The following is a 19735-nucleotide window of genomic DNA, read 5'->3' on the forward strand; positions in this document are numbered from 1 at the left end:
GATTGTGCCATGACAAGTTAGACGATTGAGCGACGAATTAAGAATATATCATAATAGCAATAATTACTATATGTGGAACACCGTCAAAACACACCAGGTTCTGAAATTGACAATGTATCCACATAAAGTTATAGGTTGGTTTGGTAACTTGTACTAAATTTGCACCACTTGAATTCGTTCCATAGCGAGAAGCCGCCGCGAATATCTAAAGAGTGTTATATTTTATATACAAATTTTATATACATATGGCTTTTAAATAAATACAATTTTGTTATTATCCCACACATATTGGGCTTCATTCGATTTTGAAATTAACTCACCATTATTAAATATCTTTCGGAGGATTAGACACGCTAAAGTGAGATTTATTCAAAATAGTTTGGTTTACACTTGAATAACCCTCGTATATTAATATGTCAATCACAACTATCCAATCGCCATCAAATGTAGGGAAGAAGATTTGGCCACCATTAATAATTTTATATCACTTTCTTCGTTTTAGCCGCGGGCGAACTAATTTAATATGTTGACGGTCAATGTTAAAACTTAAGGACATATTAATGGAAATCAATGAAAGAATATTATATAACAACATGTTTATTTAACAATATATTATGCGGAACTAAGCAAACATAAAAAAAATTGTATAGGAATGAGATTATCGTGCCATAGTATCCATTTAATTCTATTTTAATACAATCACGCTTTAAATAATGAAACAATTATACGGATTCTAATTTAATCTGCTTGTTCCACATTGAAGAATTTAATCTCGTTTAAGCAGATCATTGATTCAATATTAGCTAATTAAAAGATTCATTGTCAAATGAAATAATAGCTCTCGAATTTTAATAAAAACTAATTTTAAGACAGAATAGAACGATTTCAAATAAATTGTTATATTGTAAAACTAGACTAGTAATCTTATACTTAGGAAAATAATTTTATTATTTACAAATTTTTGATAGATAGATGTTTTATATTGGAGGTAAGTAAGCCGGGCCTGGTGTAGAAGTTCTACGTCTTGAAGGAGTTGGTTTAGTCGTTACATGTATAAATGGAGTAGTTTTAGTGAACAGGCTTGGAGTAGCCCATGTCGTTGAAACCGGTGTTTGTTTTGATGATGTTCTTGTTGGAATAGTAGTACGAGGTTTTATGGTACTTTTAATAGTTGATGAATATTTTGTCCAGGGGGTTCCCCTTGATGGGGTTGCGGTTCTAAATGTCTGAGGTCGTGGTGTGGTTGTTTTCTGTGTCCACGATGTTGATTTAGAATGTATAGTTATTCGTGAAGGAGCCGTAGACCTGGGAGGTGAAGTGGTTTGCTTCCATGAAGTTGTTTTTGGTGATGTAGGAGGCCTTGATGTCGCTTTAGCTGGAGTGGTTTTTTGTGACCATGTTGTTGTTTTATTTGGTGTGCTTGTAGTTACTTTAGGAGAAATATATGTTGATGTTGAAGTTGGGGTTCGCCATGTATTTATTGAAGAAACGGTGTATCGTGTCGATGGTGTAACTTTTGAAGGAGTTGTTTTTAATTTTGAAGCTGGTGTACGTTGTGTCCATGATGTTGTTCTAGATGTTGGTGTACGTTGTGTCCATGATGTTGTTCTAGACGTTGGTGTACGTTGTGTCCATGATGTTGTTCTAGATGTTGGTGTACGTTGTGTCCATGATGTTGTTCTAGACGTTGGTGTACGTTGTGTCCATGATGTTGTTCTAGATGTTGGTGTACGTTGTGTCCATGATGTTGTTCTAGATGTTGGTGTATGTTGTATCCCTGGCGTTGTTCTAGATGATGGTGTAAGTTTCGAAGGAGTAGTTTTTAATTTTGAAGCTGGTGTCGTCTGTGTCGAAGATGTACTCCTAGCTGTTGGTGTACGTTGTGTCCATAATGTTGTTCTAGATGTTGGTGTACGTTGGGTCCATGATGTTGTTCTAGATCTTGGTGTATGTTGTGTCCCTGACGTTGTTCTAGATGGTGGTGTAGGTTTTGAAGGAGCAGTTCTTAATTTTGAAGCTGGTGACGCCTGTGTCCAAGATGTACTCCTAGCAGTTGGTGTACGTTGTGGCCAAGATGTTGTTCTAGATGTTGGTGTACGTTGTGTCCATGATGTCCTTTTAGATGGAGTAGTAGCTGGTGTTTTAGACTTTGAAGGAGTGGTTTGTGTCCAGGATGTTACTTTAGTAGACGGTGTTCTTGGTGTTGTCCTTGACGCTGGTGTATTTGTTAATTTTGATGTGGTTTTAGGCGTAGTGGTTGTTTGCGTCCGCCTCCTCGTTGTCACTGGTGTTGTTACTTTCACTGGAGATCTTGTTGGTTCTTTCGGTGGCAAATAACCATCTGCTGCAAAATTACTTGATTTGGCAAATGGATTTGAAAACTGCGAGGCTGATGGTTCTGGAATTTTAACACCGATTTTGTAAAAATCTTTTATCGGCGGCAAGTAGTCTTCATATGAGTCATCAAATACTAATTGAGAATATCCTCCGTCGGCGAAACATAGCGCTAAGACAAGAATCCAATTAAATACGTTCATCCTAGCATCCTAAAATTAATACGAAATATAAATTTTTTGAAAAAACAAGAAATTCATATATAAATATGATTCAAATATTATACTACGACTTAATACGTTAAATGTAAAAAAAAACATTTGAATAATGTAAATTTACCCAGTGTAAGTCATCTGTCAACAACATGGACTTCAAGTATTGCCTATTTTGTGTTCGTATTATGCAAGTCTTGAGTGCCGAGAGTAAACGAAAATGATACCGAAAACCAAATAACGGTGAATTTGACGTTGGACGCAACAAAGGACAAAAGTGAGCCAAAGACGGAGAGGTCCATTGTCAACGTAAATTTTTACTGATATTAGCATTGCGAACAATAATGTAAATTATCAAGGAATTCATACTATCAAAGTGTCTCTAGTTGGAATACTGCAGTGGCATGAAATATTTTTGGATTGGAAGCACATAAGCAATTATTTTTGAATGAGTCATGTTATAGACTATGATCAAGCTTTGTCATATTTTGAAAAATTTATAAAAATCTACATTTAAATACTTAATAACCAAAGCTTCATTTATTATTGCCAATGGCGCATAAAGTGCATGATGTTGAATTTGGCATAGTGGCATTATTATTCAAATTCAATAATTTGCTGTGAACAATCGATATTTACATATAAAATTTATCAATTGATTTATCAGAGTCATCCTGATTAGTAAAATGCTTAATTTTATTATTTCATTTTAGTATGTTGAGAGTGAGAGATATGTGAGATATGTGAGTTGATATGTGAGATATACAAACCTTTAGATTCCGGATGACTCTAATACATCAAAATAATTACAATTGAAAAGAAGAAATTTTAACCCAGAAGATACTAGATTTATTACAGAAAAAATTAACTAAATTAATACAGAATATAACTATTATTATAATATGTTATATGGGAATTTTATTAATTATGATTAAAAATGAACTGCCAGTTAACTAACTTTATATATATATATATATATATATATATATATATATATATATATATATATATATATTCACAATATGTTGGTAATTACCCGTAACCTTATTTATATTTAAATTTTAACCTTTAACGAGCCTAATTTTTGGCATATTATGTTAAATTTAAATTTTTAATTTTTGTGGAAATTTTCTGGCCTAAAATTATATTTTAAATAATATTAGGTGTATTTGCGTAGGTTGACTATATATGCAAATTACTAGGAAGCTATTTTAATGTGCTTTTCCACTAAAGGTCATCAATTTAGTAAATAAAAATTACTCTTAACGATTCGGCGAAATGAGAAAACTGGTATTCGAATTTTTATTAGGCATTTCTATATAGGTATTAATATGAAAAAGTTAATTTCAATTATTGATAAGTATTGAATTAGTTCTTTGTGTGTCTATATTTGGTAGAAATATATTTAAAAATAATGGTATTGTAGTAAACTATAAAGATTATTAAATAATGCCGTTTGAATGAAATCAATATTATTCAAAGGAATGATTGATTAATCTAAGTTTAACCCAGGGAAATCATAATATATTGTTATTTAGAAATCATAATATATGTTAATATTAGTTATAAGAAAGTCTGAGTTGAAATATGTCTTTATTTATATCTGTCGAAAGGCGTGAAATATAATTTTAATAACAAATAACGCAATTGTATTTTTCAGATTCAATTTCCTTAAATAATACAAATGCTCATAATTTAATAATGAATTTGTAATGTCGAAATACGGAAAATATTTTGAAAATGAGAAATATAGGTTAGAACTAAGTGCTTTTGCCTTGCGTTCACCAATAACCACGTAATCATGATTCAATTTTTTTATGCTCCCGCATATTGATATATTTCTCAACCATACATTGAAGTAGTAATGGTCTGATCAATTTTCAATATACAAAGGATTAATAAATAATTAATATCAACTGTTATATAGTTTGATTATATTTTGTTAGTATAAAAAAATAATCATATATTGCCAATGATGTGAATTTTCATCTACTCCTTGTTCAGCTATTATTTGTTCTTAAACTCTAGGTCATCAGAAGATAATCAGACAATAGAAAATACATTTGGTTTAATATAGCGTGTAGAAAGAAAATGAATGCCTATTTTAGAAATGAGTTGAATTGTTGATATTTCTCTTTAAAAAATATAAGTGAAGAAGTTATATTTTATGTTTTAAAATTCAAAAATATCAATAATAAATATTATCCGAATATCTTGATAAGTATGACCATCAGAACATATAGCACTAACTAAATTAATTATAAAATGAATTTCTTACGGGGATGTAGTAAGGGTATTCGAATATTTTATATCTATTTTTGACGTACTTTTTATTCAATTAAAGTACATTTCAGTAGTTATTAGACATAAAGTTAAATATAATTTTGTTTATTCTAACTGCTGCAAATTTCCATTCACTTTTAAAAAATTTCTTACTAATTTGCTTTTATTGAAGTATATTTTATTTTCGTAAATTATTCTGCAAGAATCTTAATTAAAATCTTTATAAAAATCTAGTTTGAAACGAAATTACATAATGTTTACAAACTGTGTACAAAACCTTTTGAGGGTAATTTAATTGACTTTTTTAATAAGAAATTTTAATATACTGTTGCAATATTTAGATAGAAAATGTAAATTATCATAAAAATAATCTTAAAACAATTTGTTACCGATATCAGCTAATCATATAAATGTCACAGAATTAAAAGAACTAGAAATAAATGTGTTGAAATATGTCATATAATACTTTCGCTTTTAATCGGATTGTTTACGTACCAGAACTAATTCGCGTATCAATGTCGCCAGAGAAAGGAAGATGTTCACACCACACCGATCGTTCTGCCGAAATACCACCGTATCAATCAAAAACCGAACATTTATATTTTGAAACGAAGGTAATCAAGTCAAAAATGGTCTTATGAGAAGTGTACACTTTCCTGAAACTTAAAACTAAATGACTGGGATGATATTTGAAACAGTCCGAATTAACATTTATAATGAAGCATTGTTTGCTTTTATTTATTTACAATAACGTTCTGTTAAGGAATTGACAATAACTTGAGTAATTAATTTTGAGATAGTATGTTATATATATTGACAAAATTACATTTAACAATACTATGTTGGTTTGGTCCACTAGTTCAGTAATATAAGAATTGTTTGATTTAAAATGTCATCTCATAGGCTTAAACATCTATTAACAATACAAGCTTCAAGTATCAGCGATGGTTCATCAGAATCATATATATCTATGTGATTTAAGCTTTACTTCATGAAAGTTGTTGTTCTATTTCCTTAGTTTGAGAAAATCTTCCTATAGCAAGTATGTTGTTTACTGGATTGTCAAAAGTATCTAGGTATATAACTAGGAGGGTCCATAGGCCCTAACTCAGTCTCTAGTGAAATAATGTTTCTTCATATCACTGCTGTATTTTTTTTTATTATATGCACCTCATTACACAACACTATACAACACTATACAAGATCAGATGGTTTCATACTTTTGAGTCCGTGTCCTGTTCTCGTGGTATCCAAAAGCTACAATACGTTAATATTCCCATGAAAATTTTTTTTCGGAACCTTTTCTCATGCCCCCTTGCAATTTTCTTGATTTCTTGACTGACTGTGGTTATCTGAAAGTCTCGATGTAGGTAATCAGGCCTATATATTTGGGTGTACCCACAATACCTCTCAGGACTTTGTTCTGAAAAAATTGTATTTTGTTTATGTTACTCTTTGCAATACATCCCCATAATTGAACTCCGTATATCCATATAGGTTTCAGTATTTGCTTATATAATAACAATCTATTATGTACTGATAATTGTGATTTCCTTCCAATTAGCCAGTACATTTTCCTATATTTCAATTATAGTTCTTTTCTTTTCTTCTTTATATGCTCCTTCCAGCGAAATTTTGCATCAAGATTCATTCCGAGACATTTTTTATTGTTTATGCTTTAATTTTATTGGTACTTGTACGGTCCGATTGTAGGTGAACTGCACCTGCACAGATTTATTTTCATTAATTCTAATTTTCCAAGAATGTGTTCAATTATTTATATTGTCACTTGCCAGTTGTAATTTTCGTGAGGCTTCTTCGCAATAGTCTCCGACAGCTATAATCGCAGTATCATCAGCAAATGTAGCCATCGTAATATTCTCCATTTGTGGGATATCACAAGTGTAGAGCAGAAAAACATTAGCCCCAGTACACTTCCTTGTGGTACACCTGCTTTAGCTTCTTTTATTGTAGAGTAAGCTTCTTCTTGTTTGACTCTAAACATTCTGGTTGTAATGTACGATTTTAATAGTTCCGTGTATTGTTTTAGTAATATTTTCTGTAGTTTATGATTTTGTGCTACATCTAAGAATGTAGCTGATCACAATTTTTTGCATTCGTAGGCTTTCTCAATAACATCTGTTATTCTGTGGACCTGGTCAATTGTTGAATGCTTGTTAATAAACCCAATCTGATGTGTTGGTATTACGTGTTTTGTTTTTATGATAACAAGGCATATAACTGAAATAGTGCGATCACGCTATTTTGTAACATCAAAATCCGCGAATATCCTATCCTACCTTCAGTAATTACCAGTAATTGCTCCTTCGGATTACTACTGGTTTTAGTCGACCATTTATGGTCTGATTCAGCTAAAATAGTTCAATTATTATGAACATTTAAAAATTAGATCGTTTTCTGGATAGCCTCAACAGGAAGCATCCTTGAAGGAATATTTTAGCGCACGGAATTCCTATTTTGGCTAACTGATCGGACTGGAATAGAAAAAGAAACTTGTTTCAAATTCTCTGATGAAGCTTTAAAATTACTTTAAACATTATCAGTATGTTTCTACGCCTATATAAAATAATTATATAGGAACTTTAAAATTGGAAGATAAGTTATAATTAATATTACACTAGGTTTTGTCCATTTTTTGTCAATAAAAATGAATATGAATAAATAAGTCATTTTGGGAAGCATTCGAATATTATCAAATATTTCATTAGAGTATTTTTACTATTTTAATGATCAAACGCGATAATTTATTCTTGCAATAAGCAAAACTAATTGCATAAATTGTAAAAATGCAATTTTTTTTATAAAATTAAATATTAATACCACCAAAATTACCTTTGGACTACACAAGACAATAAAATGGTATATACCAAGTAAGCAGTTTTCGCAAGTGTCCTTAATGTTTTTCTGTTGTGTTAATTACGATCTAACATATAATTACATATTATCTTCCAAATAGCCTCCTCAGTGACGATTGGGTTATTAAGTTTACCATACTTAGTAGAAGCACTGATTATAATATACTTTCAGAGCAAGTTTTTCTTCATTTATAATCATTTTCAATTTAGGCAAGATGGAAAACGCAGAACCATGTTTGACTAGTCAACAACAAAACCGGCAAGTCGGGCGAACCTTATCGAGTATGTGTAGTGAATATTCTCTGACATTACTAATAAATAAAATTACTAATAACTTAATATATAATATTTAACTATGAGTGAATTATCAAGGATTCACAATAGGTAGGTAATATCCTACAAGACACGTTTTGCTTCTTCCCTCAGAACTTGATTCAATCAATTTCAATATCAATCCACCCTTGGTGAAAACACTTGTACAGTTCTATTGTGGTGATAACCCCGGACTTCAATCGAATTATAATAAACATGAGTGTCAAAGCAGTTAGAGCAATAATTATTTTTGAATATATTAAGGGCATATAAGTGAAATAAAAAACAATAAACAATATTTTTACTGTCCGTATTTTAAAGATTAGATATTTATTTAAAAAATATTTAATCTTTCATTTAACGAAGAAGAGAAGGCTTACACCCAATTTAAGTAAATCGGTTCGCATAAAAGCCTTACAGTGGCACTTTATATTTCATTACTTACCTTTGTTCAATCTGCGATTCCTGCATTATATTTTTGGCCGTTCTTTCAAATGCGCACCTAGGTTTTTGGACAAATTCTTAATCCCTTAAAGGCCACTATATTTTAACATATATTTTAGAGTCTCCTTTATACTAACTTGGGTTTAACTAGACTGGACTGAACCTAATACTTAATGAGAACCTCGAACCACGGTTCTTGGCATTAAGCCTACTGACTGGCGAGTGACCAACTTACAAATCATCCCAAAAAACAGTCTTTCATGATCTGGTTCATCGCTAATCATTCTTGTGGAGTTTTAGTCTCTGGCTTTTTTGGACAATCGCAATTATAAACAATTATAAACATATATCTACGGACATGCCCCAACACGATTCGAAACTTCGACTTTTGTAACCTGCCACCTTGACTATTGAAGCCTTCATTAAAAAGTATACATATATATATATATATATATATATATATATATATATATATATATATATATATAAATCCTCCTAAGGGCATACTCATAAATGGGTAAGTTTTCGAAAATATGAAGAAAAGATTTTTGATATTTCTAGATTAAAATAACCCCTTAATATTATCTTCAGACTCAAAATTCTATCTTTATAAGACTAGGATTCTTAATAATTTTAATTTATTTTCTCTTTAAGGTGACGAGACCTTTAGTAATTTCATTAACGTATATGAGCACATTGCTATTTTCTGAAACTGTCTTTTCGACTTTAATCAAAATATAATTCGAATAAAAGAGAATCAGCTGGTAACAGCTCTTCACCCATTGTATAAAATTGTTTGAGTTAATTAATTTCGCTACAAAATGCAGTATATCTTTTGATGTTTAGGGTTACAAGCCCAATGTCATAACATTAGAATCCATTTTTCTTCCAGAAAATATCACGTATTGCTATATAAGCCCTTAATATTTTTCCAGACTGTCGAAATTGTACTTTTCGAATATCTCCTTATTCGTACCTTCAGTTGATAGTTTTTTCTCCTATTCCTTGCAGAAAGAATATTTAATGCAGCTCCTGCAATTATTTCGAAAAGCGTTTCAAAAAATGTAACACAGAGGTCATCCTAATCGCCTACTAGCTCTTCAGCCATAGTAGAAAATTATTTGAGTTAATTAATTTCATTACAAAATGGAGTATACCTTTAGATGTTTAGGGCTACAAGCCTCATGTCATACCATTAAAATCAATGTTTGTTCCAGAAAATATCTCGTATTGCTATATAAGCCCTTAATATTTTTTCCAGACTGTTGAAATTGTACATTTCGAATATCTCCTTATTCGTATCTAATTCGTACCTTCAATTGATAGTTTTTTCTCCTATTCCTTGGAGAAAGAATATTTAATGCAGCTCCTGCAATTATTTCGAAAAGCGTTTCAAAAAATATAACACAGATGTCATCCCGATCGCCTACTAGCTCTTCACCCATAGTAGAAAATTATTTGAATTAATTAATTTTACTACAAAATGGAGTATATCTTTAGATGTTTAGGGTTACAAGCCCCATGTCATACCATTAAAATCAATGTTTGTTCCAGAAAATATCTCGTATTGCTATATAAGCCCTTAATATTTTTCCAGACTGTTGAAATTGTACATTTCGAATATCTCCTTATTCGTACCTTCAGTTGATAGTCTTTTCTCCTATTCCTTGGAGAAAGAATATTTAATGCAGCTCCTGCAATTATTTCGAAAAGCATTTCAAAAAATAAAAAGGGCATAGATGTCATCCTGAACGCTTCTCGTGAACTACTTTCCATGTTTATTCCTAAATATTATAATCTCGTTCTTTGAATATCGTTCTGTTGTGCAGTTTTCCGTCGAGTTCTTTCGAATAGGTTTATTATTCATTAGCTTGTGTATCTAGAGAGTTAGAATATTTTTACTGTTTTTTCGGGCCGTTTGTAGTTCCGCGAAATAATGAAAGAACTGTTTCTGTTGTTCACATAGATACGCTTCTGCATTATAATGAAATAAACATTAATTAATTATGCAGCAGAATGTTTTTCAAGACTTGTTTAAATATATGCGACCGCTTGGATTGTTATCTACCGAAAGAGTTGATGCATAATATCAAATATATACTCGCAAACATATAAATATAATGACGAATAGTCGATAAAAATTGTTTACGTTTATCAACTAACGTGCTCTGAGTAACGTGCCTTTTTTATACTCTAATAATATTGACATAGCCTAGATATATATATATATATATATATATATATATATATATATATATATATATATATATAATCAATGTTTATAACAATAATGTGAATAACGTACAAAAATATCCTGTAAATTTGGTGTAACAGTATATAACCGTACAATATATTAATTTTAATAGTAATATCCCCGTCCCAAATGCTAAAGTTTCTGAAACAAACAAACCGGCTAAAACAAAATTAATGAATTTAATGTATATTTAAAGAATATTGTTTATAAATAAGTATAGTTGTTCACATTTACTGTTATATTAAATATACATTTTTGTTAAAATTTATACAAGTATATAATGATAAAAATATCTTTTATTGTTCTTATGTGAAGAGATTAACGAAACAAGTGTCAAAAAAGGCTAAATAAAATAAGTATCATTCAAAGAATATTTAATTTTAATGAAAATAGTTTCGTTAATATTAAATTAATTTATAAAAAGGATAATAAAAAGTGTGGATAAACTCATCATTGTTGTTTAGTGGGAAAAAATAATGCCAAAGTATCGCCCTGTAAGCATAAAGTTTCACAATATTAAGTTATAAAAGTACATATATAAATTATTCTCGAAGTGCAGACTGAGTTTGTTCACATAAAACCTAAAGGTCAACAATAAACGTATAGACGATATATGTTCAAAATAAATTGTTAGATCGACGGTCACTAATGAAGAAAATCAAGTTCATTTTTTATAAAGTAGCTTTTAAACAATTTTCCTTAGTTTTGCTTTTATTAGAGAGCTTTCTCCTGTTACAAGGATCAAGTCATATTTTAATTATAGGCAATTATTGCTTTAGTAAACTCTACTCACAAAAATATTAGTAAATAGTAAAATATGTCTGAAAATTCTTATATGATTATGAATGCATGCATTAATCTTTGCTACTTGTTATTCTATTTATTACATATTATCACATAATTTACTTCAAAATTTTAATAATATTTAACGAAATTTTCTTGTCATAAAAGGGATTCAGCTAATAGTGTTACGATGAAACTGGTAGCAGCTGTATCGTGATACATCGTCACAAAATATGTATTAAAATGGTAATATGTAGAATACATTTATGGTTTTTGTAGTATTACATAAAACTCATTTTATGGCACTTAGTTAAACGTATATTAACAATATTTATATTAAACCAATAAATAATTTACAACTTTTAAAACATAAGCATTTGCTGAACCAAAAACTATTTGAAAATTGCAAACAACTTCTTTTGCCTCCTATAAAAAGAGCAAAGAGCAAAGAGCAGAAAATTTTGAATTTTATCAATTAACTGAGAAAAGTTGACATCTTATTTATTGATGCAATCTCTTTGCTGAACTTTTAAGTTTTAGAAAGCTGTGAAGGAATATTTGGAGCATTTTAGAAAGGATTTTTTTTTGTGCGATGGTTTATTACAACTGTACTTCTGTAAAAATATTTTTCATCCACACAATTGCGTAATAGGACTCACCGTCATAATAAGAATTAGCCAAGAACACGTTAGCGTCAATTTTCTCATTATGTAAGAAAATATTTTGTGTTTTCCGCTGAGCTACAAATGTATGGGCTAAAATTTTGGGCAATCCAATTATCAAATGTATTGTTATCAGTTTAAACAGAATAGTAAATATAAAAGCAGCGTAGTGTTAAGTGTTTAAAACAAAAAAAAGTTGAAAATGACTTAAAGATGGAAAGACAATAATTTTAGGAGTATAAATTATTAAACTGTCCATTTATTGAAAATTAATACGTTATTTTCCTAGTAGATATTATATTCGCCATTTTTTTTTCTTTTCTGTTCACTGCTATGATAACCTGTCTCAGAACAATAAGCCACTGTGTTCTTCATCCTCTAAATTATTTGGTTCTTGTATGTTAATGAAAACGAATGAATCATAAATTAAAATGTTAATTAATGTTTAATGAAAGAGCTTCCGTCTGTGGGTGCAGCTCCTATCCCTCAACGTGAATATGTTGATAAAACTGGCGACGTCCTGCTATTCGACTCAGCGCTAATAACAACTCGTTTGTACATTTCGTAAGTATCTTATGATATCTTATGGTATCTATAGTGACGTATCTACTGCTTTACTGTTTACATATTGAGTTCTAGATACACATACGTGTTGATCGTGCTTTGATAAATATTGAACATATTCCTTCAAGCCTTGTTCTCGGACTCTTCTAATATTTCAATATTGCTGTGCCCTATAGTTGAATGTCATATATACAGAATGGCTTGATGGTAGATTTGCACACCATATCATTGCTTAATTTGTAGTGGCGACCTTTTAACCATTTCACACTACGGAGCCTACTATCCATATGTGTGTCTGGTAAGTTAAGCAGCAATATTTCATTCCTCTTGTGGGATATTGTCGTGAAATATTTTTACTGACGAGCAGGTTTCTCTTCTTAGATATTATTTAGATGACATTGGAGTTGGAATGAAGCAGTTCTTGGGTCAGAATGTACTAAGAGGACGGCAACATTGTCTGCGTACACAGCCATTGTGTACAATACCGGTCTCAGTACACTGCATTATAGGATACTCGAACATATTTCGTGTAAAGCGGACACTTAATAATCATGAGGTTCGTTTGATTGGGTTTCGGTGAAAGCGCGTGGAAGCACCTTTCTTATTTTGTATGTCAGTCTATCAAGCCAGACTTTGCCAGAAATTCCTGACCAGCAATCTTCTGATGATATTTACTTATGATATATACGTATTTGTTTAATTATTCTATGATCATCTCGGAATCTAAAGTGGTGGCTGAGGATTATGTAGTTTAGGTACTGCTTCATTCTGTTTAGAATGTTTACCAATTACTGGTATATACCAAGTGGCTTTTTGCCTGATTTTGGCGCCATTACGATTTGGGAAATTTTCCATTATCCTAAGATATATACGAGCTTAAAACAGGCATTAAATATTTCGACTAGGTTCATAGTTCTCTTATGTAGCAGATGTTTCATGAAAGTTGACAAGACCGTAGCCTTGTGGTTTTCTTTGTTTGAAAGTTCTTATTACTCTCAAAACACATTGGAGTGGTAATTTAAGATATTCTCTTATTTCAGGTGTGTGTTTTTGGTAAGTCTCCCAGAATGGCAGAAATAAATTAGTCAGGTAGTCACTTAAGGTAGTGATTTTCTCCTTATTTGATCTTGCCCAACTTCCTATGTTCTCAATGTCTCTCAAGGAGTTATTTGAGCTTTAAGCTTCCTTCTGGTTTTAGTTAAGCTCTGGCAGTTATAGTTTCTGAACATTTGTATCAGGCTCTTCAATTTTGTAGATATTCCTAAACTGTCTTTTTCCTCTTATTTTATACTTGATGTTCTGAAGGCATATATTTTAGTTTAGGGGTATCCCTTTGCCTTTAGCCGTTGCTTTTTTTGCTTTTATCAGTTTGTGTTTTTTCTATTGTATATTCGAGAGGGAGAATTAGTTAATATCATCGTTGTGCTGATATTGAAGATAACTGGTGTGTGGTCCGAACTTAAATCGATACTTGTTTCCATTTTTGTAATAAAAAAATCCAGTAGATCAGAAATCAATTTTATTTTCATTTGGCCAGTACGTTGGTTCGCTATTCGAGAGCTACTAAAGCTTCAATATTGCTGCTGCTCGTATTAATTTGCATCCTCTTGGGTTAATAAGCGGGTGCTCCATTTTATATACTTTCAATTCTAATGTTCCTGGGGGGGAGCTAAAATGCATGTATTAAGCTATGAACATCGTTTCAAATATTAGGATTATGTCTACTATCAGTTCAGATTGAGTAAAGCATTTCACCTCTTGACGCCTTTCGGTCAAGCTTTGGCGTTTGGATTTACGTATAAATCCGTTAATATTCATAAATGATCGGAAAATTCTGTATATTAATTTTTTTACGTTTGAAAAATACAAACTGTAATATTTATATACGGTCTCATTATCGAGTTTTCCTAGTTAACCAATAACTAATTATATAGATAAATAAATAAGGCAAATAAATGGAATATTTAATTAGCTTGTGTATATTCACCCTTATGATGATATTACGGATACTAAAATAATAATACAATTACAGGGTTTGGGATAGCATAATATATAATAACATATTATATAATAAACTCAAAACCCCCATCTCAAAGGATTAATCTACGATACATGATTAAATATACAGAGGTAATACAAAAAAGGTTTATTTAATTACCTTAAATTAAGCGCTAAATAAATTAATAAATTAACAACACCCCTCAAATAAGGTAAACGTAGTTAAAAGCTTATTACAACATTAATTGCTAAGGCTAAATGCTGAAGTTATCAAAATAAAATTCAACGCTTCGTAACTTACAATAAAACAAAAAGGTTGGCCTTTTAAATATATTCATTTGATATACACAAACCCCCAGTAAAAGGAGATCATAATATTCAAGCCGTATTTTGTTCTGTACATAACCATTTTGTTTTTTGTTATGTGCTATCTAATATAAGGTTCATCATATTTTACTTTTTTTACTTTCGAAGAGGAAAAAATTGATTCGATGGTATTTATGTTGATGAGTGCTTAATTCAACGCTATAGTCAGAATTGGATTTCTCGTTTTGCTATTAAAAATAGTCCCCGTAACGATCATTGAGGAACTCGATGGAAGTTTTAGAAACATTAAGGTAGAACATCATATTTCATCCTGCGATATCGCTAGGAAGCTAAATATTCATTATTCGAAATCATATATGTAAATAAAATGTATCTAAAATCTATCATCGCTGAAAAGCTGAAAGCTTTGACCCGTTGAAATTATGTTTAATATATCGATATTGCTGTAGTAGTTGATGAACATCATTAGTAACCTTAGATGATGAAGTTCAAGCAAAAGCTCTTCTGTCTTTATTTTTATTTATGTATTCTTCCCATTTTATAATTGGCACAGACAGTAGGATTTCGGGGAAATCATAAACTCAGAGTTCGCTCAGCAATTCATTAAACTAACCGGAATAAAATTAATTGTCAGGAAAGGAAGACAGGTTGGCAATCGTTCCGCTGTTACTCGAATAATTTCTCGGTGTAGTTAAGTGGTGTTCGGGCAAAAGTAAACCACTCAAGCTTTAAGGTCACTAAAGTTGATCAAAGATCATTAGAGATCAATTATACGAATTAGGAAATATTCAAGCTTTCAGGATGAATGGCCACTAAAGCTGCATTGTATTACCTCAGTTTTTTAGCCCTAGAATATTGGAATTTGGTCACCAAAACTTCACATACCATTTCATAGATCGATAAAGTGGAAATTTGGGTAAATTCAGGGTCATTTCGAATATCTTCAAATCCAAATTGGTGGAACTAGAAGCAGTCCAGATAGGATAAGCATCACGTCAATCCCTGTGGTCATTATGAAAATGGTCAAGTATGAAAATGGAGTGGGACTGCTACAATGAAGAACAGCAATTTTGATCAGTTATATCTATTTGCAAGAATACAAAGTATCAATTAAAATAACTGTTAAACAACTTAACGTGCCTATTATTTAGTTATTTTTAAGTTTCAGATATAACTATACAAAATAACAGTTTTCTATATAGTATTATTGAGATTTTCGGTTTGCACAGACCAGTCAATCATGGAATAAACAACAATAGGTTTTGGACATTTTTTACTGTCGTTGTTTTATGTCCTGTGTTGATGATCATCAAATACTTTTAGACGTATTTAAAAGTGGATATTTTGATGTCGTTGACAAAGAACGGAAAATAGCTTGGATGCGCGAAAATGTCCATACAGCAAAAGCAATAAATTGCAAAATATTAGCTTTAACATAAAATTAATTGATTGACCATGAATGATGGAACGAAAACCCAGCTCAAAGGGCTTTAAATACACAAAACTATTCATTTATTTGAAAAACCATTTCATTTAAGGAGAGAAGAGGCGAATTATTGAGAGGCGACACAAAACGACACTGATGATTTGCATGATAGGTTGAAGAGTCGCATAATATAACATATATATCTTGCTGATCCCACCATCAAAATACCACTTCGGGATAGCTATAGACGACCTTTACTAGACTAGCCCGTGACTTGTTGGTAAGGGAAATTTTTTATTTTCATATTATCAGGTAATGAAATCGTAATGTTGAGGCAGTTCGAAGTAATATATTCGCCCAATTGCTGGGGTGGTCATTTTGCCCTTGTTCATTTTATCGACGACGTAGCTTAGCAAAGGGTTCCAATAAGTCTGTTCCAAAATATCATGCAATTCACTGTTTTCGAACTGTTTTTTGTCCTTCATACTTTTTTTGTCATTTTACCAAAATCATCACTTCTAAATCATCAAATCATCTACAGGGACATAATAATGAATAACAACAAAGCTACGTGGAAAACTGTGAAAATATATCGAAATGGTCCAATTTAAGGGTTAGGTTTCATCAATAGATATCTCTGATGAAAATACATCAACATACATTGCTTAATATGTTTACCAGTTACAAAAATTGTAGGAGCAGGCCTACTAATTAATATTAAAGGATTTACATACAGGCTTCTTTCAATATGTGCCATTTCGTCGAAGTGTAGAGAAAAAGGTTTTTCAATGTATCGAAAATGTGTGAATATGTACCGGATATTATAATTTTATACTTCAATTTGATGAAAAATGCGGCTGAAGGTCATGGACTTAGGGTAACCATGTTCCATCGATTTCTATGTGTGAGTACTAGTTTCGATGGTCCAGGAATGGTAATTTTGACACCGAAAATGAAGAGAGTTCTGTAAAGCCAAATAATTTGAATAGGAGCATTTGAAGGCATCATTGGATGCAACTATCCAAACTAAACCAAATCATAATGGGGATCGCTTTCGACTTGCCAAGCATTGCGCGAAATGTGGATGGAAGAGAAGTATTAACCATTTGTTGCAAAACCTGTGAAAATTCACTTGAAAACGTTAAAGTGAGAAGTGTTGCTCAACCCGCCGTATTCTCCAGACCTTACTCCTTACTTATTCTGACATAGGACTAGTGACAAAAAAGTGGCAATCGATGGACAATGTTTTGACCAATTTTTACTACAAAGTTTCCAAAAAAAAATTAAACCTAATTTATAGGAATAATATTGTTTTTGATTCACTTGATATTTTCATTTAATTTTACTAAATAAGTTAAGGTTTTAATTATGCATTAAAATATATACACATTAATAGTGATGTTGGTTGTTATTATTGAACAAACTATTAATCGACTGAATTTGTTAAAGCTTTCTATATCTGATTGCTTTCACCATTCAACCAAATTACACTATTAATAAATGCAGTTTAAATCCCGACCATACCCCGGTATTATTGAGTTATTTCACCTTCGAGGGTCATCAGTCACGGCGCGAACAAATTTTCACCTTTTCTCGTTTAATCGATTGATGTAGAAGTGATATAGATAACGTTTAACGAGCTAGTCGGTCGTTCTAATATGATCCGTTTCGTCGGAATCAAATAAAAACGGCACGGGAATGATACATGATGAAATTCAATGCCGATGCGTGTTGGAATTTAATAAATTACTTCAATTCGTTTTCTAGTTGATTTCGCTCATTTGAATGGAGGGACTCAATGGAATGGATCAAATTAACTTACTAATATTGTATAGCAATAGTGGCTAATTAGTTTATTGAATAATATATAATAATATGGTTTTAATTTTATATTGTTATATTAAGATTATAGATGTAGCTTTTAATCGCATTATTGTTTACGTAGTAGTTATGATGGAAAGTATTATAACTAAGTAGCAGCAGAATTTATTTTATTTATAGTTTATTCTTATTCCCTCTTTTTCTCTTAATAATAATTTATATGAATACCGAGCAATTTCTCGCCATTTGTTTCATGAGATATTAGTCTTTATTAAAAAAAGTTATTGGATAAAAAAATATTTAATAGCCCCTTTTCATCTTTATAACGTAGACTCAAGTTTGACTCGTTTTTTGAAGCTTTTTAAAATTTGAATCGTTTTATAAAATAAGTGGGAGTAATACGTTATTACACATGCACATGTAACTAAATATTTCTAAGTGTGTGGCAACACCAACCTCCAAAAACACTTACACAATATGCCGCAAATCGATCTTTAAGTAATGTTCAACCATCTTCATAATATGTAGATCAGAGAAAACATTTACTGTAAGGGGACTCTTTTTAATATTTCGCCAAAGAAGAATTTGTTGTTAAGGAAGAATATCAGAAGCGGTTTGGTTTGGTATATAAATCACTGGGATCCGAGACTGGTATATATATAACGTTACGTCTCAATTTTTTTGGTAAATGTAGCATGTAGCAAATTTTTCTGCAATTTATCATTGTAATTTACTAAATTTTACTACTCGCTACACTTTGGAGAACATTGCGGGGTTAGAGAAAGGCTATTTAACATATACATGTATGTGTATAACAAATGTGTGGCAGACATCAGGAGCGAAACTTGCATTGGAATTTTTGAAATCTCTTTTATCTGAATAGATAAAACATCATATCGACCGTCATCTCTGCTATTAAGCACGTATAAATTGTTAGAAAAGTTATTCTGAAAACGCCTCAAACTAATTATCAAAGAGAAGCAGTCCATTCCAGCTCACCTATTTGGATTAGGATAATGGATGTATTTGAAAAAACTTAAAATAAAAAGAAAATTTGTTCAGTCATAATTCTAATGTGGCTCTAGCTTTTGAAATTTAAGGCATTAGGATCTTAGCACTCAATACAAATTAGCAAATAAATTACCTAGGCAGATGAGCTGAATTCTTAAATCCTTTCTCCACTATACATACAACCGAAATATTCACAATAAAGGAAATCCCAAACATCATAAAATCACTTACGTATTTTTCTCATATCCGCTGGTAATGCAGATGCTCGATTTGTACAGTCTCATTATATCTTGACGAAACTGCATCATATTTGTCTGGATCTGCAGCTACAAGGGCATACCTGGGAATGAATTGCCTGATGATTGGCCAAAGACGCTATAGCGAGTGGTTATCAAATTGCAAATATTTTATATTATAAGGATCTTTAC

The 19735-nt window shown here is 31.1% G+C and overlaps 1 protein-coding gene across 1 annotated transcript; it reads right to left on the minus strand.

Annotated features, from left to right (window-relative positions):
* Window positions 1-581: 581 nt before the first annotated feature.
* LOC143194134 (uncharacterized) lies at window positions 582-5446 on the minus strand. Its single transcript, XM_076400716.1, has 2 exons — window positions 5325-5446; window positions 582-2546 (listed from the first exon to the last, which is right to left on the minus strand). Exon 2 carries the CDS (start codon window positions 2535-2537, stop codon window positions 978-980), a length of 1560 nt encoding a protein of 519 aa, XP_076256831.1. The 5' UTR covers window positions 2538-2546; window positions 5325-5446; the 3' UTR covers window positions 582-977.
* Window positions 5447-19735: the final 14289 nt, after the last annotated feature.

This window comes from Rhynchophorus ferrugineus, unplaced genomic scaffold (genome assembly GCF_030347505.1).
Source record: "Rhynchophorus ferrugineus isolate W39M unplaced genomic scaffold, kcgeb_rfMv2 rfM3, whole genome shotgun sequence".
NCBI lineage: Eukaryota > Metazoa > Arthropoda > Insecta > Coleoptera > Curculionidae > Rhynchophorus > Rhynchophorus ferrugineus.

Bases quoted from the DNA above. Each gene is read 5' to 3' on its own strand.
- LOC143194134 (XM_076400716.1), bottom strand. From the start codon at position 2,537: ATGAACGTATTTAATTGGATTCTTGTCTTAGCGCTATGTTTCGCCGAC.